Below are 14,492 nucleotides of genomic sequence, written 5' to 3'. Positions count from 1 at the left end.
GCAAATGTCTCCATACAAGTGTTGTATACATTTTTCCAAGTCAGATCCATAATTGTTATTGTTCTCTATGTTAATTAAGAAGGTTTAATGAGCTAACTCTCAGGACTATGATTAATTCAGACATATCTGTCAGTCTTGATTAAGTTATTAAAAAAATATAATAGCAGCTGCCCATGAGTGAATATTACTAGGGTTAGGAGAAAGCTCTAACCTAGGATTTTCCTCTATTTCCTTAAAAACCCTTAAAGGTTCATGTGTCATGAGGGCAAATGTGACTTCCATAGCTTCTTAGTGATGTTGAAATCAGGGAAAAGAATCATGCCCTTTGATAAGCAAGCGCTTGCTGCAGCTAAGTCAGAAGACATCAGCTTCTTGGGCGTGGGGTCAAGTTCAGGGCTCAGGGAAGGAATGTGAAGCAGATCCTAAGAGAAAAGATGGATACAGAAGGTGTGGCAGCCAAAATGGGAACATGGAGAAAGAACCAAATACAACAACCCTCGTAGGGGTACCGGTGGAAGACACTGCCACACTGATTCTTTTAGAATAGTTAGATGTCTGCTTTCCCTTCCAAAACATTAAAAGTTGCTTAAGGGCAGAATGGAGAGTCCTTACTTTTTGTTTTAGAACCCCAGACAGGACAACAGTCACCAGGCACAGCACACTAACTTATTGGGTACTTCTGTATAGTTGTATAAATGCCTTCTTTTTCTCTTTCCAGGAGGAATTTTCTTATTAAAAAAAAAAACCCACACCTTTATTTCTCTTAGATGCTTCTGTTTATAGCAGTCTTACCTCATATAGCATTTTACCAGGATAACTTGGTATCCAGTGACCCTAAGACTGTCTTTGCAGGCCAATTCCTACAAACTGGGAAGTATCAACAATGGTGCTTAACTTATAAACAAAGATGATTAGCCACACACATATTACAAATACAAAGTTGGAAGATACAAACAGGGAGGAAGCATATGCACAATATCACAGCTTGGATAAAGCCTTTAAACTCTTCCCAAGTCAATACCTGTACTATTTAATGGTTTTTATCCCTTCTTCTCTTTACTCAAATTGCAAATGACACTTCACATTCTACAGTCTGTTAGAGTTAAAACACTTAGTAAAATTAAGCAACTCTCTTTAGGTTGTGTGATACTTTTGTTCCTCTTGACGAGGTGCAGCTGTGGAAAGAGCAACTCAAGTGAAAGCAATGTCTGGAGCCTCTTAAGGTGAGGCCAGGAACAGTGGGGATGCTGTGGTAATGATACCAGCAGGAACAGTGTGGATGCGATAGTGATACCAGTAGCAGCTAATATTTGCTTCCTATGTACCATGTACTGTTAGCTCACATTTCTTTACAGATCAATTCCCTGTCCACCCCACCCCCCATTTTCTGGTGACGTGAACGAAGGTCAGAAATGGTGACTAACTTGTCAGTTGTCCCTATGTAGGGATGGGATGAGTCAGGATTCAGATCTCTGCTGTTGAGAGTCTAGTTTCCACGCATTCTGCACTGCCCTGCTTTGCCTCTTTTGTCTTAGAAATGTTTGGGAAGGTTTTGTCATCTGACTCACGCACACACTCGGAGCCAGCTCCAGATGGTGATGCAAGGCAGAAGTTTGGGAAGCTAGACTCCTGTGATTTTTTTCCCTACTGCTGAAAGCTTTTCTCTGCTTTCTCTGATCCTCTGAATATTGCCCTCCTATCTGAGGACATTCTCGTACTCAATAATGTGGGCAAGAGGTGTTCAGTGCTCCTTCAGCTCTGCAGTGTGGCGCTAGATGTGAAAGGCTGTGCAGTATCAGCAGCTGCTCAGTCCAGGCACCGTCCCATAAGTGCAGTGGAATGAGAGGCTGACAGAATAGAATATGGAATCAGAAAGCCTTGGTCTGCTGAGAATGGTCCCTGGATGAGAGCTAAAGGCAAAGAAGGGACAAACTGAACAGCTTGGGGGTTGATGTGTCTGTCAAGGGCACATCCTTCTGCCCCAGGTCATTCCATGGTAGTCATTCTGTGGTGCTCACATTGCATGGACATGTGTGCTGGCTGTTTTCATTCAAGGTCTTTGGGTTGCCTTTCCTCTGATTGGTTTGGTCTATCTAATGTGGAGAATTTCAATTATTTTTATTCTTCCAATTATTTCTCTTATGCTATTGTTTTTATTGAGGGGTTGATATTATAAAGTGTCTGTAAAGCTTTATAAGTCTTCTGACAAGTACCTACTCTTTCTTTCCTTACCCCTGGTTGTTTCATGAGAAGTAGATCATGTATGCGCTGAACATACATGTATAATGTTCATGAAGTCAATGCTGTTTGGGAAACATGAACTAACAATGACTTCCATAATACATTTACATGACCTTCATTTCTCATTTCAGATGTTTCCTGGAATTTTTTTTTCTAGTTTGTCTTTCTTAGAGATTGATTGGGTGACCGTATTTAATACCCAGCTCTTACAGAAAGGCACTGTATGTACCTTCATGATATTTTGTCCATATTTTTCGTTTCATCCCAGTGAAAACTAACAGTAATATCATTAATACCATTACTACTATGGCTTGCTATTTTTTTGCATCTATGGGAGTAAGAAGAAAAAACTTTCTGTGGTCTAGTCTGTGTAGCAATTTTATAAATGGCCCATGAGAAAAAACAATCTACATTTCTGGAAGTATCAAACTTCAGGAGTACATGAGAAAAATCTCTCTTTTAAAAGAAAGTATCTATCGCTTCTTGGCCTTTTGGCTAAGATCATGTGTAAAAGAAACTGTCTCCTGTGAATCTGAGCATATTTCAGTGGTATTATGCCTGTTTGGCATTCAGGAGACTTTGGTTGGCCCCCCAACACTGTAAAACAAAACAAAACAAAACAAAAATGTAGAGATAATGTTAGTTACTGTTACTATCCTAAATTAGCAATTGATACATAATTATTAGATATTGAATTGAAAATAAACAGGATTAATATCATGATCTGGAGCTGGCAGTGGTTTTCATATCAGGGAGACATCGAAAATGTGAACGGAAGTGAATGATGTGTTAGACGTTATAGAAAAAGGAAAGGTGAGATGGTAACTTAATTTTTTAAAATTATGTTTTATTTTACTAGTACTTCCTTGTATATGTGTGTAGGTTTATGCATCAAGTGCAGGGCTTATGAAGACCAGAAGAGGGCATTAGATCCTTTGGAGCTGGTGTTAACAGGCAACTGCTCAACATGGGTGTCAGGATTGGAACTGGGGTCCTTTGGAAAAGAAGTTAGTGCTTTTAACCAATGAGGTACTCTCCAGTAATGAGAGTGGGGCTTGTAGGATAAGATGGGAGAGGTGATAGGTGGTTGAATATACAACAGGAAGTAAATTATAATTTAAGGAAGGACTTAGAAATGATCATTCAAAGGAACACCTTAGTCTAGGGAGACAGCTCAGTGGATATAGCTCTGGCCATACAAGCTTAAAGACCAAGTTATCCAAATCCGTAGAAGCAGTGTGAAAACCAGACTGATAACACATGTGTATGTGTCATATCTCCCAGGGTTCCTGTGGTAAGAGGCAGAATTTCCTAAAAGCTCATGGGTTAGTTAGCATGACCTATGCAGCTTGATTCAAGAGTCCTTGTATTAAGCAATGCATAGTCTGTCTTCCACACATGCATTGATATACTCATGAATGTATTGCCCCCTCCGTATACATGCATACATGCACATATGTATATTCACACAGAAGAAACATATCAAGAGTATGCTGGCCACTGTACGTGGTCTTAGATGTGATGATACAAAGGAAAAGCCAATGTGTTCTATATTTGAATATCACTAGAAAACATGAATAGAAGAATCGGAGAGCTCTCATCTTAGGTCTCTTTGGCAATTTTCTTTCTAATGTTCTGAAGTGTTTGCTTTATAATGAAAAAGAATGACATTTGTTCTGTCCCATCTGTGATGGAAGAAGTTTAGGGTCCTAGTGAAACTAAAACAGAGAGTGTGAATTTGACCAAGACCCTGAGGCTGCAGCCCACATCTGCATAAGGTCTTCCAGTGGTGGGAGGGGCTGGTTCGCATGACATCCTATAAGGCAGAAAGGTAATTAACCAATAAGATACAAGGTGTTACCAGAAAGATAGAGTTCGTGCACCTGATTACTAATTAATCAGGCATGAGAGCACCTTGTAGATGCATTCACTATTTAATTATAGCAACCTCTCTTGGCAAAGGAGCATATGTTCCCAGCTTAATCTACTGGTTTATACTGACATCAAATTGTCATTATCAGAAAGAATCAGGCCTTTTGATTATTTCCACTAATTTATTGAACACTTAAAATTAATGAACCCCAGGCCTTTTAAATGTGCTTAGTTGGTTTAGAAGGGAGGAGAAAGGGGGAGTAGGGTGAGGGAGGAAAAAAAAACCTTCATTAAAAGGACAATTTGTTTGGAAAGAAGGTAAAGCAAACACATTTCATGGGTGATCTCAACTCTGTTGGTGAGAAAGACACGAGTGAGACCACCGAGCCCGCAGAGTTGTGGTCTGCCTGCTGGACACCAGTGCCTCCACAGAGCACACGGATGGAGTACCTTCCTCCCACGATGCTTATGTGAAGCTCTCTGCAATTACATGCAATCAAACCAAATCAAACTAAATAAAATGGTAGAAATCAAGTGTTCTGTTAATTAGCAAGAACTCCTTTTTGTTTCATTTCTGTTCTTTCGGGGTGTGTGTATGAAGAATAAAATTCAGTACCAGCATTCTCGCCTATATGTGGTGTCTTATGTCAGACTCATTTTTATTAATTTTTTTTTAATGTTAAGTTTCAGGTGAAGGTCAAATTCGGGTATTTCTCCAAGTGAAGCATGGTGCACCTCCAACTCTTTCAGGTGAGTATAACCACTAAAGAAAATGTCCCGTAGAGTAGAATGCTCTCAGTTGGTTCTTTATAGCCCTCCTCCTCTTTGTTTATAACCAGGCAAGCATCAGCTCTCCTGCTTTTGCACCTGACAGCTCTCTGCTGTGTTGTCCTCCAATTAAATATATGTCTGCATGTCAAGGGAAGATATAGGGATGCATTTGTTTTTCCAAACAATAGAAAGTAAGAATTGTAACATGTAAATAAGCACATCACATAAATTATGAGCCATATGTGAACACAGGACTCCAGATCTGCAGATGGGCCATTAGGCCTCCTCCACATGGAGAGGAAAATCCAGGGTATCTCTAAACTTTAATTGTTCCTGGTAATTTCAGGAAATCAGGATAAACAAACCCTCCCCAAAAGTCAGATGGTTCTGTGAGATCCTGCTAACTCAAAAGGAGCCGAATTCTCCAAGACTAAACATCTCATAACCACCTTTTAATGTATGTCTTAGTTTGTTTTTGTTTACTGTGAGTCAGTTTAACTGTACATTTGCAGGAGGAATAAAGCCTTTCAAAGGCTGGGCTTCCCTTTGATTTTCAGGGGAATATTTGTGTTATGTCAGACAAGAATCACACTCATCAAAAACATTCAAATTCTTCCATTTCAATTAAAAAGTAGATGAGGTAAAATTACTGCACTAAACTAAGAGAAGGACTTTGGGTTTCTGCTCCATGCTTTATGTGCTATGACCAGTGCAGCTAAGACTGATTTCACAGTAGTTTCCATGCCGTGAATGCATTTAATTCTTTACACTTTCTACCTTTTTCCATTAGGTGCTTCAAAATTTCTGGTTGAGTGATTTCCCCTCTATAAGGCACATGCGCTTGCGTGTGTGTGTATGTGTGTGTGTGTTTAATAACGGTGAGCAAGAAAGAATGGTTTTTACCTTTATGATGCCTTATTGTCCCCAGAGGATGTCAAATTGTCAAACAAATGAAGACAAATGATTGATTTGCTTTCCTTTTAAATACCTATTACCAAGAAAAAAAGTGTCACCAAATTCTTTCTGAAAATACTGTCACCAAATTCCACAAAGGTACACAGGTCCTTATCTGATAGGTTCATATCAGTTGGAAAGGCTATCTTGTCATCTACAGTATCTGGGACTATATAGTATGCTAAGAGATTAAACAGTTCACACAGTCATATCAGCTGTCAAAGGCTGAGCCTAGGTAAGACCTCATATATCTGAACTCAGTCCTGTATTCCTTTTGCAATACCATGTTGCCCCTAATATGCTTATATTATTTAGCTGGATATAGGTTAATTTACACATGAAATTAAATGATAGCCAGTTTTCGTCTCTTACACAATTTAGGACAGAAAAGCATTACAATGTATAAGAAAGCCCAGAATCAGTATATCAGTAATATATTTCATTTAAGAGGATTGCTGGGAGTGCCTTGACTTCCGTGATATAGAATATAAAGTCTGATAGTAAATTTAAGATATGAAAGTACATTTTATTTAATAAACTATTCTGTGGAAAACAATACAATTATTGTACTATCAACACTAGTTTTCCATAAACAAAGGTATATGATTAAGGAAGTTCTATATGTGTTGACTCATTACAAGGTTCAATATAAGTATGCAATGCAGTTGAAACTTTTATTAATATGCTGTGAAGAGTCCCTCCATTGACACACTAATATAGTCTGCTGAGTGCACAGAATTGTGGTGGTTATTGTGAGAATATTATGGACAAGAAATTTCTAGGCTTGTGCCAAGAAACCAATTTAAATCTCATTTCCACTGTTATCAGACATTGAAGCTTCTCAAAAGACCAGCTTCCTCCATGCAGAGCTACAGAAATTGGGATGAAGTTAATGAAGAATTAAGTAGATGCAACATTTGCCTGCTTTTATATATATATATATATATATATATATATATATAGTGAGACCATGACAAATTTGAGCTGCTGCTGTTGGATACATCTTTATAGGGAAGTAAGATGAGGATTCATTACAAATGATGATCCTCATCAAATGCCATCTAAAGGTTTGGGAGAAGACCAAAGACAGTCTCCAGTGCTAAATGCAATGAGCTTTGGGATGTAGCATCCTGACCTCCACCTTTCCTTACCTCCAGTGTGTCCCCCAATCCCCTGTTACATGTTCTACTTTAACAACTGCACTGGGACCACTCTCTTTTGTATTTAACATTTTTTTCATGCTATATATTTTGATTATATTCTTTTCCCCCATCAATTTCTCCCACATCCCCCCATCCATCCAACTTATTTCCCCTCCCTCACTTTTGTATCCTCTCTTTCTTTCTGCCTTTCTCCCTTAAGAAGGCTAAAATGTCCCAAGACAAAACCAAACTAAAAGTATACATTGAAATCAGACAGGGAGTAAGAGAAGGGGAGGGAGAGAAAGAAGGAAGGAGGGAGAGGGAAGGAGGGACAGAGAGGGAGAGGGAGAGAGAGATGGAAAGGGAGAGAAGTGAAGGGAAAGGAAAGAGGGAGAAATGAAGTTTTTATTGTGTTTATTTAATTACTTCTGGTCATGGGACTTGCATTGACATGTTGTTGATATACCTTTGGAAAAAGTGAATTTTTCTTTTTTTCAGTGGGCATGGATCACAAATAGATTCTTGCTAAGGGGTTGGACTTTGTGTCCACTTCCTTTTATTACTGCTGAGAGTCTATTTGGTCCAAACTTGTGTAGTTCTTGTGTGCACTGTCACAGTCTGTGAGTTCTTATGTAGGTCAGTCTTAGAGCACCTGGAAGGTGCTCCATCCTTGGAGTTGTCTGCTGCCTCTGGCTCTTACAATCTTTCTTCCTCCTCTTCCGCATAGATCCCTGATCCTTGAGCAGAGGGATTTGATAAAGTCATCTCAGTTAGGCTGAGTGCTTCAAAGTCTTCTGGTCTCTGCACCTTGTGCACTTTTCAGTTTCTGTGTGTGCCATCTACCTTAAGAGGAAACTTCTCTGATGAGGGTCTTACCTTGATAATCCATTCCCTGATAGCCAAATTCCATAGTTGGCTTCCAATACTCTCTCTTACAGAATTTTATGGTTAACAAGATCTCATCTTGAACTCATTCTGTTGCACAAGATTCCAAGAAAATAAAAGCAGTGTGTTTCTGACTGAAAAAAACAACCCTCAGAATTTTGGTGCAATATTAGCCACATAGAGATTTAATAAGTAACAAGAAATTGAAACTTGTTCTTAAGGCAGTGTATTAGTCAGGGTTCTCTAGAGTCACAGAGACTCTAGAGATTCTCTATGGGTAGTTTCTATATAATAAGGGATTTTGTTGATGACTCACAGTCTGAAGTCGAACTCCCCAATAAAGACCAGCAGGTGAATGGAAGTCCAAGGATCTAGCAGTTGCTCAGTCCCACAAGGCAAGCAGGCAAAGAAAAAAGAGTGAATCTTCCTTCTTCCAATGTCCTTATGTAGGTCTCCCACAGAAGGTATGGCACAGATTAAAGGTGTGTGCCATCATGCTTCGATCTGGAATTTTCTTTGTCCCAGATGACCTTGAACTCAGGGATCTCCCTGTCTTAATCTTCTGGAATTCATAGTCACTATGCTTCAAGATCTCCATGCCAAGATCCAGGTCAGAAACTTGTATCTCCTAGCCTTCAGATTAGGATCACAGGTGAGCCTTCCAATTCTGGATTGTAGTTCATTCCAGATATAGTCAAGTTGGCCACCAGGAATAGCCACTATAGACAGGATGGGAAACAATGGTGGATTTGTGTATGATAGTCACCAGAAGGTCTGGATTGCTAGATTAAATAAAATAATCTAGCCCTTCTATAAACTAAAGGGTAGTGGCAGCAGTGAATGTTGATTGTTTCTACCATCTGTCATAGAAATTTGAAGCAACAGTTTTTCTGTTCTCTTTTGTTTGTTATGAGACTTTGTAACATTTTAAATAGCCTCATCATTGCCCATTGGATATATTCCTATATATAGAACATAAAAAAACATGCCTGGCCTCTGTGTACTAACTATTGGGTATACCAACAAATGCTCTTTGGCCTGTTCTTTTGGAGTATTTAGGGCATAAAGAGAAGGAGGTATAAGACAGAAAGCATTATTCTGAAGGTATTACAGTGTTAGCATTTATAAACGATTCTAAAGCCTCTTTTGGAGATAGGCGTGTTGTAAGAAGCACCTTATTCCTGTGCTGTGTGCTGTATCTATGTGCCTATGTATTTATGTGCCTATGATTTCTGTATGACCACACTGTTTGCTTTGGAGTTATTTCCAAGCTCAAATTAGATCATCGCTGCTGTAGATTTGGGTGCCCATAGAAAAACCAGGAGGTTATTCCCATGCATGTGATATCAGGCATTTTGTTAATTCTCGGTGACATGTTTGGTGATACCATATTCATCCTCAAGGACTCAAATATGACCTTATGGCAGATGATGACCAAAGCCACCCTTCTTGCTCAGAGCTTTAGAATCACATCCATCCACTGCTTGGTGTACATCTCGGTCTGGATAGCTCAGCATTACCCAAAATACCATCTTCTCAATTCATTAGAAGTTGATAGAACTTATCAAGTGCTACCCTAATGGTCTTGTAATCTTTGACCTCTCTGTCCCCATAGTGTTTTCCTCCATGACTACTTAAGAAAGTCTTTCCAGACTCATCATTTGCCTCCTAGTTCTGTTCGATCAAACTTTATTTGATTCCCCCACTTGACGTTGACATGTCTCAACTTTGTATATCCACATGCACATTTCAACTTCTGGAACCAGGGCCTTCACTTTGCCCCACGTTTACCTGCAGAACCTTTGAAATGCTGGCCTTCAAATGCAAATCCTTCCTTCAAACTCTGCGTCCTTCTTGGCTGGGAATTCTTTTTTCTTTTTCTAGCTCTATTATTTTCTGTTTTTTTTAATATATATTTTTATTTTCTATATTCTTTGTTTACAATCCAAAAGCTTTCCTCTTTCCCAGTTCCCCTCTCCCCATATGTCCCATAAGTCCTGTTCTCTCCATCCATTCTCCTGTCTTTCCCCCTCCCTTTTCTCTGTCCTGGTGCTCCCTTACAATGCTGGATCAAGCCTTTCCAGGATTAGGGCCCTCTTCTTCCTTCTTCATGGGACTCATTTGATATACTAATTGTATCTTCAGTATTCAGAGCTTCAGGGCTAATTAATATCCACTTATCAATGATTGCATTCCATGTGTATTCTTTTGTGATTGTGTTACCTCCATTAGGATGATATTTTCCAGTTCCATCCATTTGCCTAAAAAAATTCATGAATTCATTGTTTTTAATTGCTGAAGAGTACTCCATTGTGTATATATACCACATTTTCTGTATCCATTCCTCCATTGAGGGATATCTGGGTTCTTTCCAGCTTCTGGCTATTATAAATAAGGCTGCTGTGAACATAGTGGAGCATGTGTCCTTATTGTATGCTGGGGAATCCTCTGGGTATATGCCCAGGAGAGGTATAGCAGGGTCCTCTGGAAGTGTCATGTCCAGTTATCTTAGGAACCGCCAGACTGATTTCCATAGTGGTTGTACCATCTTATAATCCCACCAGCAGTGAAGGAGTGTTCCTCTTTCTCCACATCCTCACCAACACCTGCTGTCTCCTGAATTTCTATTATCAATCTGGATGAATGATTTTATTTCTTCAGTATTTACTGACCATCTTATCAGCTTGGAAGTTTTTGTTTGTTTATTTGTTTTGTTTTGTTTCATTTGTTTTTATTATTCATTTGGGACTCCTACCAAATCAGGAACTTCTTTTTTTTTTAAAAAAAATCGTTATTTATGGTTGTGAAATTAACCACTAATGGAAGAGATTCTCTTCACCCTGTCAAGAGGCAACCTTTTTTCTTGCCATTTTGAGGCAATCTCCCTGGCCCCTAGTTGTACTACTCATATCATAGGGAAAAACAACAAGCGCAATACAAACAAAGCAGAAAGCGGCAAATAGATGTAGCTCAGAATGGTAGGGTCCACAGTGTGTTTCTAGAAATCTCTTTAGGAAGTGGTTAGTGATTATCAGTTCCAAGATAGAGGTACCAGTAGAATACAGTTGGTCAGGAACAGAATTATTAAGGAAACATGGTCTGTGCATACATTATCATCACCATAGGTGTCCAGTCCATGTCCTGCCATTCATATACACAAGAAGCTGTGAGAACGACGTTCTCTGACTCAGCCATTCCAAGAGAGTCCACTTTAAGAACATCATCAGGGCTATCTTTAGATTTGCACAGAGATTGTTCAAATCACATTGTTTACTCTTAGAAAGACTCTACATGTTAAATGTTATGGAGTAAGAGAATAATGGATTTCTGGTATGATAGAATATTGTGTAATCACTAAAACTGAGTTTATAGAGTTTTAGTGTCATTAGAAAATTCATAAGAAAAATAACTAAGCTAACTAAATAGAACTGAATCTGATATAGCTTCAATTATATAATAACACGGAGATATTATGGGAGGAAATACAAATAAAAGGTTGATTGTTGTAATCATTATGTGTTGAGGTTCTGGGCAATTATTGTCTTTTCTATTTATTAGAATATTCAAAATAATACATAATAAGCATATATAATATTGTAATGAAGCAGAATGCAAATGTTTAATAAGCTTGGCGTATATTTTCTCAGAAGTGTTAGGGTTGGGTAGTAACTTTCTTCCTTTCTATAAAATACTTTCTAGAAACTTCTACTATTCAAGCCAGCTAATTTGAGAGGTGAGGATACAATTCTTAAAATAACAAGAGAATCTTGAACTTGTCACACACAATGTCTTGGGTTTTCATAGTTTTAACTCTGTATCTCTCCTGTGCATTCCAGCTTCTACATCAGTACCAGAATCAGCTTTAAAATGGTCCCTTCCTGAAACATGGCAAGATGCTGAAAAAGGCTGGGGAGGATACAACCACAGCATCCCAGGACCTGGTGACGACGTCTTCATCTTACCCAGTGAGTGAAACCAGCCAGGAAGGGAAACTGATGGACTGAGATGACTCAAGTCTGACGGGGGATAAGATTGCATGATGGAATGCAAGACAGGAAAGCAGATAGGGATAAGTAGCTACTTCTTTTTATGACCCGTTCAGGGAGGGTAGTCTGGGAGCGGAAGCATTCTGAGTCTCCTGAGGAACCTCTATATCACATATCTCGTGGCTGGATCAGTTTCCGTTCCCACTAATAGTTAAATGAGCTTTCTCTCCCTCTAATATCCTTGCCAGGATCTATTCCCCTTTGTCTTCTTATTGGTAGCCATTCTGCTTGGATGTGATGGAATCTTCAATGTAGTTTTAATTCTTATTTCCTTTATAGCTGAGGATATTGAGTACTTTTCGTGCATGTGTTGGATTTATACTTTCTTCTTTGAGAACTGTCAATTAAATTTATTTGTTTGTTGATTAGATTATTTGTTCTTCTGGCATTGAATTAAATTATTTATTTTGGTTCTAGGGATTGGATTGAGGATATACTAGGCAAGCCCTCAACCATGAAGATACATCTCCAACTCTTGAGCTTGAGCTCTGTGTATATTCTAGATATTAATCCCTCATCATGTGAATGCTTGATGCATACTTTCTCCTGCTCTATTGATTGTCTTCACTTTGTTTCCTTTGTATATAACCTACACCTACTATTATTAGTTTTAAAAGACTTTAAGCAATGGAAAAGAACAGATGCAGGAAAAAAGATAATTCTAGAAACATAGCAAAGCACACTCATATTTAAAACATTCATTTTCCCTAGAGTCCATCAAAGTCCCAGGTAACTCCTTAGACCTAAAATAAAGTATTCTTCATAGATTAATTTTATTGAACACCACAAAACCAAATTCCATTTGTGGTCAATATGACTATCTTCTGGTTACTATAAACAAAAGATGGAGAAAGAACATTTGCCTACCTGTGAATCAATAATAGTGTTAGACATTTACTGAACACTAATAATATACCAGGAGCTGTTCTTTATGTACTTGGTTAAGCCTCCCAAGGACCTTGTAAATAGAGTAATGCTACTGTCCTGCATTTTTACAGACAGACAGACATTCAGAGGTTCATGGCAGCTTAGTAATGTGCTCAGAATCGTACAACTTGCAATTCATATGAGTAGGGATTTGAACCCAAGCAATTAGATTTTAAGACTTTATTTCTAAGCAGTAGCGAACATTTCCTTTCCAAAAGGACTAAGGGTAAACAAGAACAGAGTGGATACATTGTTCACTCTATGTTAGCAGAGCCAACCTCGACCAAAACAAAACAAAACAAAAACAAAAAGCAAAGCAAAACAACAACAAACAACAAAAAACCCATATGGACAGGTTTCTTTGCAGCCCTTGGTGGTGTCTTTGTGACTGCATAGAAAGATGAATGACGGGACATGAGATGTCTCATGCAAACTTGAAATGCTATCATCCAGTTTCTCTATTATCCACCTCTCTCTTCAATGAAGAATGTAACTTTTTTTTATTCGATGTATTCTTTATTTACATTTCAAATGATTTCCCCATTTCTGGGTCCCCACTCCCCGCAAGTGCAAGTCCCATACGCCCTCTTCCCTCCCCCTGTTCCTCCATCTACTCCTTCCCACTTCCCTGTTCTGGTATACCCCTATACTGAGTCTTTCCAGACTTTCAAGTATTGCATTCAGTCTTTCCAGAACCAGGGGCCACTCTTCCATTCTTTTTGGACATCATTTAATATGTGGATTATTTCTTGAGTATTCCAAGTTTCTAGATTAATACCCACTTATCAGTGAGTGCATACCATGATCGATCTTTTGAGACTGGGTTACCTCACTTAGTATGATGTTCTCCCGCTCCATCCATTTGTCTATGAATTTCATGAATTCATTGTTTCTAATAGTCTTGTGAATCATTCCTATACTCCAAAGGGGGGAAATCTGTTCTCCCCCAGTCACATCTTTGATGAATCTAGCCAGCGGATTTGCCCCAGGCTCTTGTTTCCCTATGAAGCTAGAGATTTCCCTATCTCCACGCAGGAAGCCAGGGAAGCTTTTGAAAGTAGCCAAGCTTTTAGAATCTTTTGGGGGCTTTGATGCTGAACAAGTAGTCCTCTCAACCATCTTGCTTAGCATTGCAAGCTGTGTCTAAGGATGTACTTTGGTGCCTGGGAGTCCAGGGTTCTCCCTTATCCTTCAGTCCTGTGATCACCATTAGTACAGGATGGTGGACCTGGATTGTCAAGGACGCTGCTTAGACATGCAATATCAATGCTGTGGGGAAGGGAGGGCTGGGAAAAGAATGCAGCTGTCAGTAAAGGATACGTATAAGGCATCTTTTAATACACCCAGTGGTGTTGCTAGGAGAACGAAAGGAGGGGGGCATTGTTGAAACACACTCAGTGTTTGTTGTATTTAGCATTCAATTGAAAAAGAGGTGGAAAAGAGAACCTATAGACCATGTGACAAAGCCCTTGTTCTCTACCCGGACTGTTTTACCACTCCTGGGCAAACCTCTTTTGATGGCAGCACATGGTCTCATAGTGGCCAGCATTTAAATCCGTTTGTGCCACTCATTGTTAGACATGAGATAGAAGCTTCTTTGTTGTTTTGTTTGTCAAATATTTCTTGATATTCTCACCTCAGATGGTTCTTCATG

At 39.0% G+C, this 14,492-nt stretch overlaps 1 protein-coding gene across 1 annotated transcript in view; it reads left to right on the top strand.

The window, feature by feature from the left end:
• Positions 1-14,492, top strand: part of Pkhd1 (PKHD1 ciliary IPT domain containing fibrocystin/polyductin) — a 463,409-nt gene that overhangs the window by 257,509 nt on the left and 191,408 nt on the right. The window contains exons 50-51 of the mRNA XM_052192751.1: positions 4,798-4,863; positions 11,702-11,830. Coding sequence (XP_052048711.1) covers positions 4,798-4,863; positions 11,702-11,830 — 195 coding nt within the window. The remainder of the gene's footprint in view (positions 1-4,797; positions 4,864-11,701; positions 11,831-14,492) is intronic.

This window comes from Apodemus sylvaticus, chromosome 9, assembly GCF_947179515.1.
Source record: "Apodemus sylvaticus chromosome 9, mApoSyl1.1, whole genome shotgun sequence".
NCBI classification, from domain to species: Eukaryota; Metazoa; Chordata; class Mammalia; order Rodentia; family Muridae; genus Apodemus; species Apodemus sylvaticus.
This window is presented reverse-complemented; position numbering and strand designations above follow the sequence as displayed.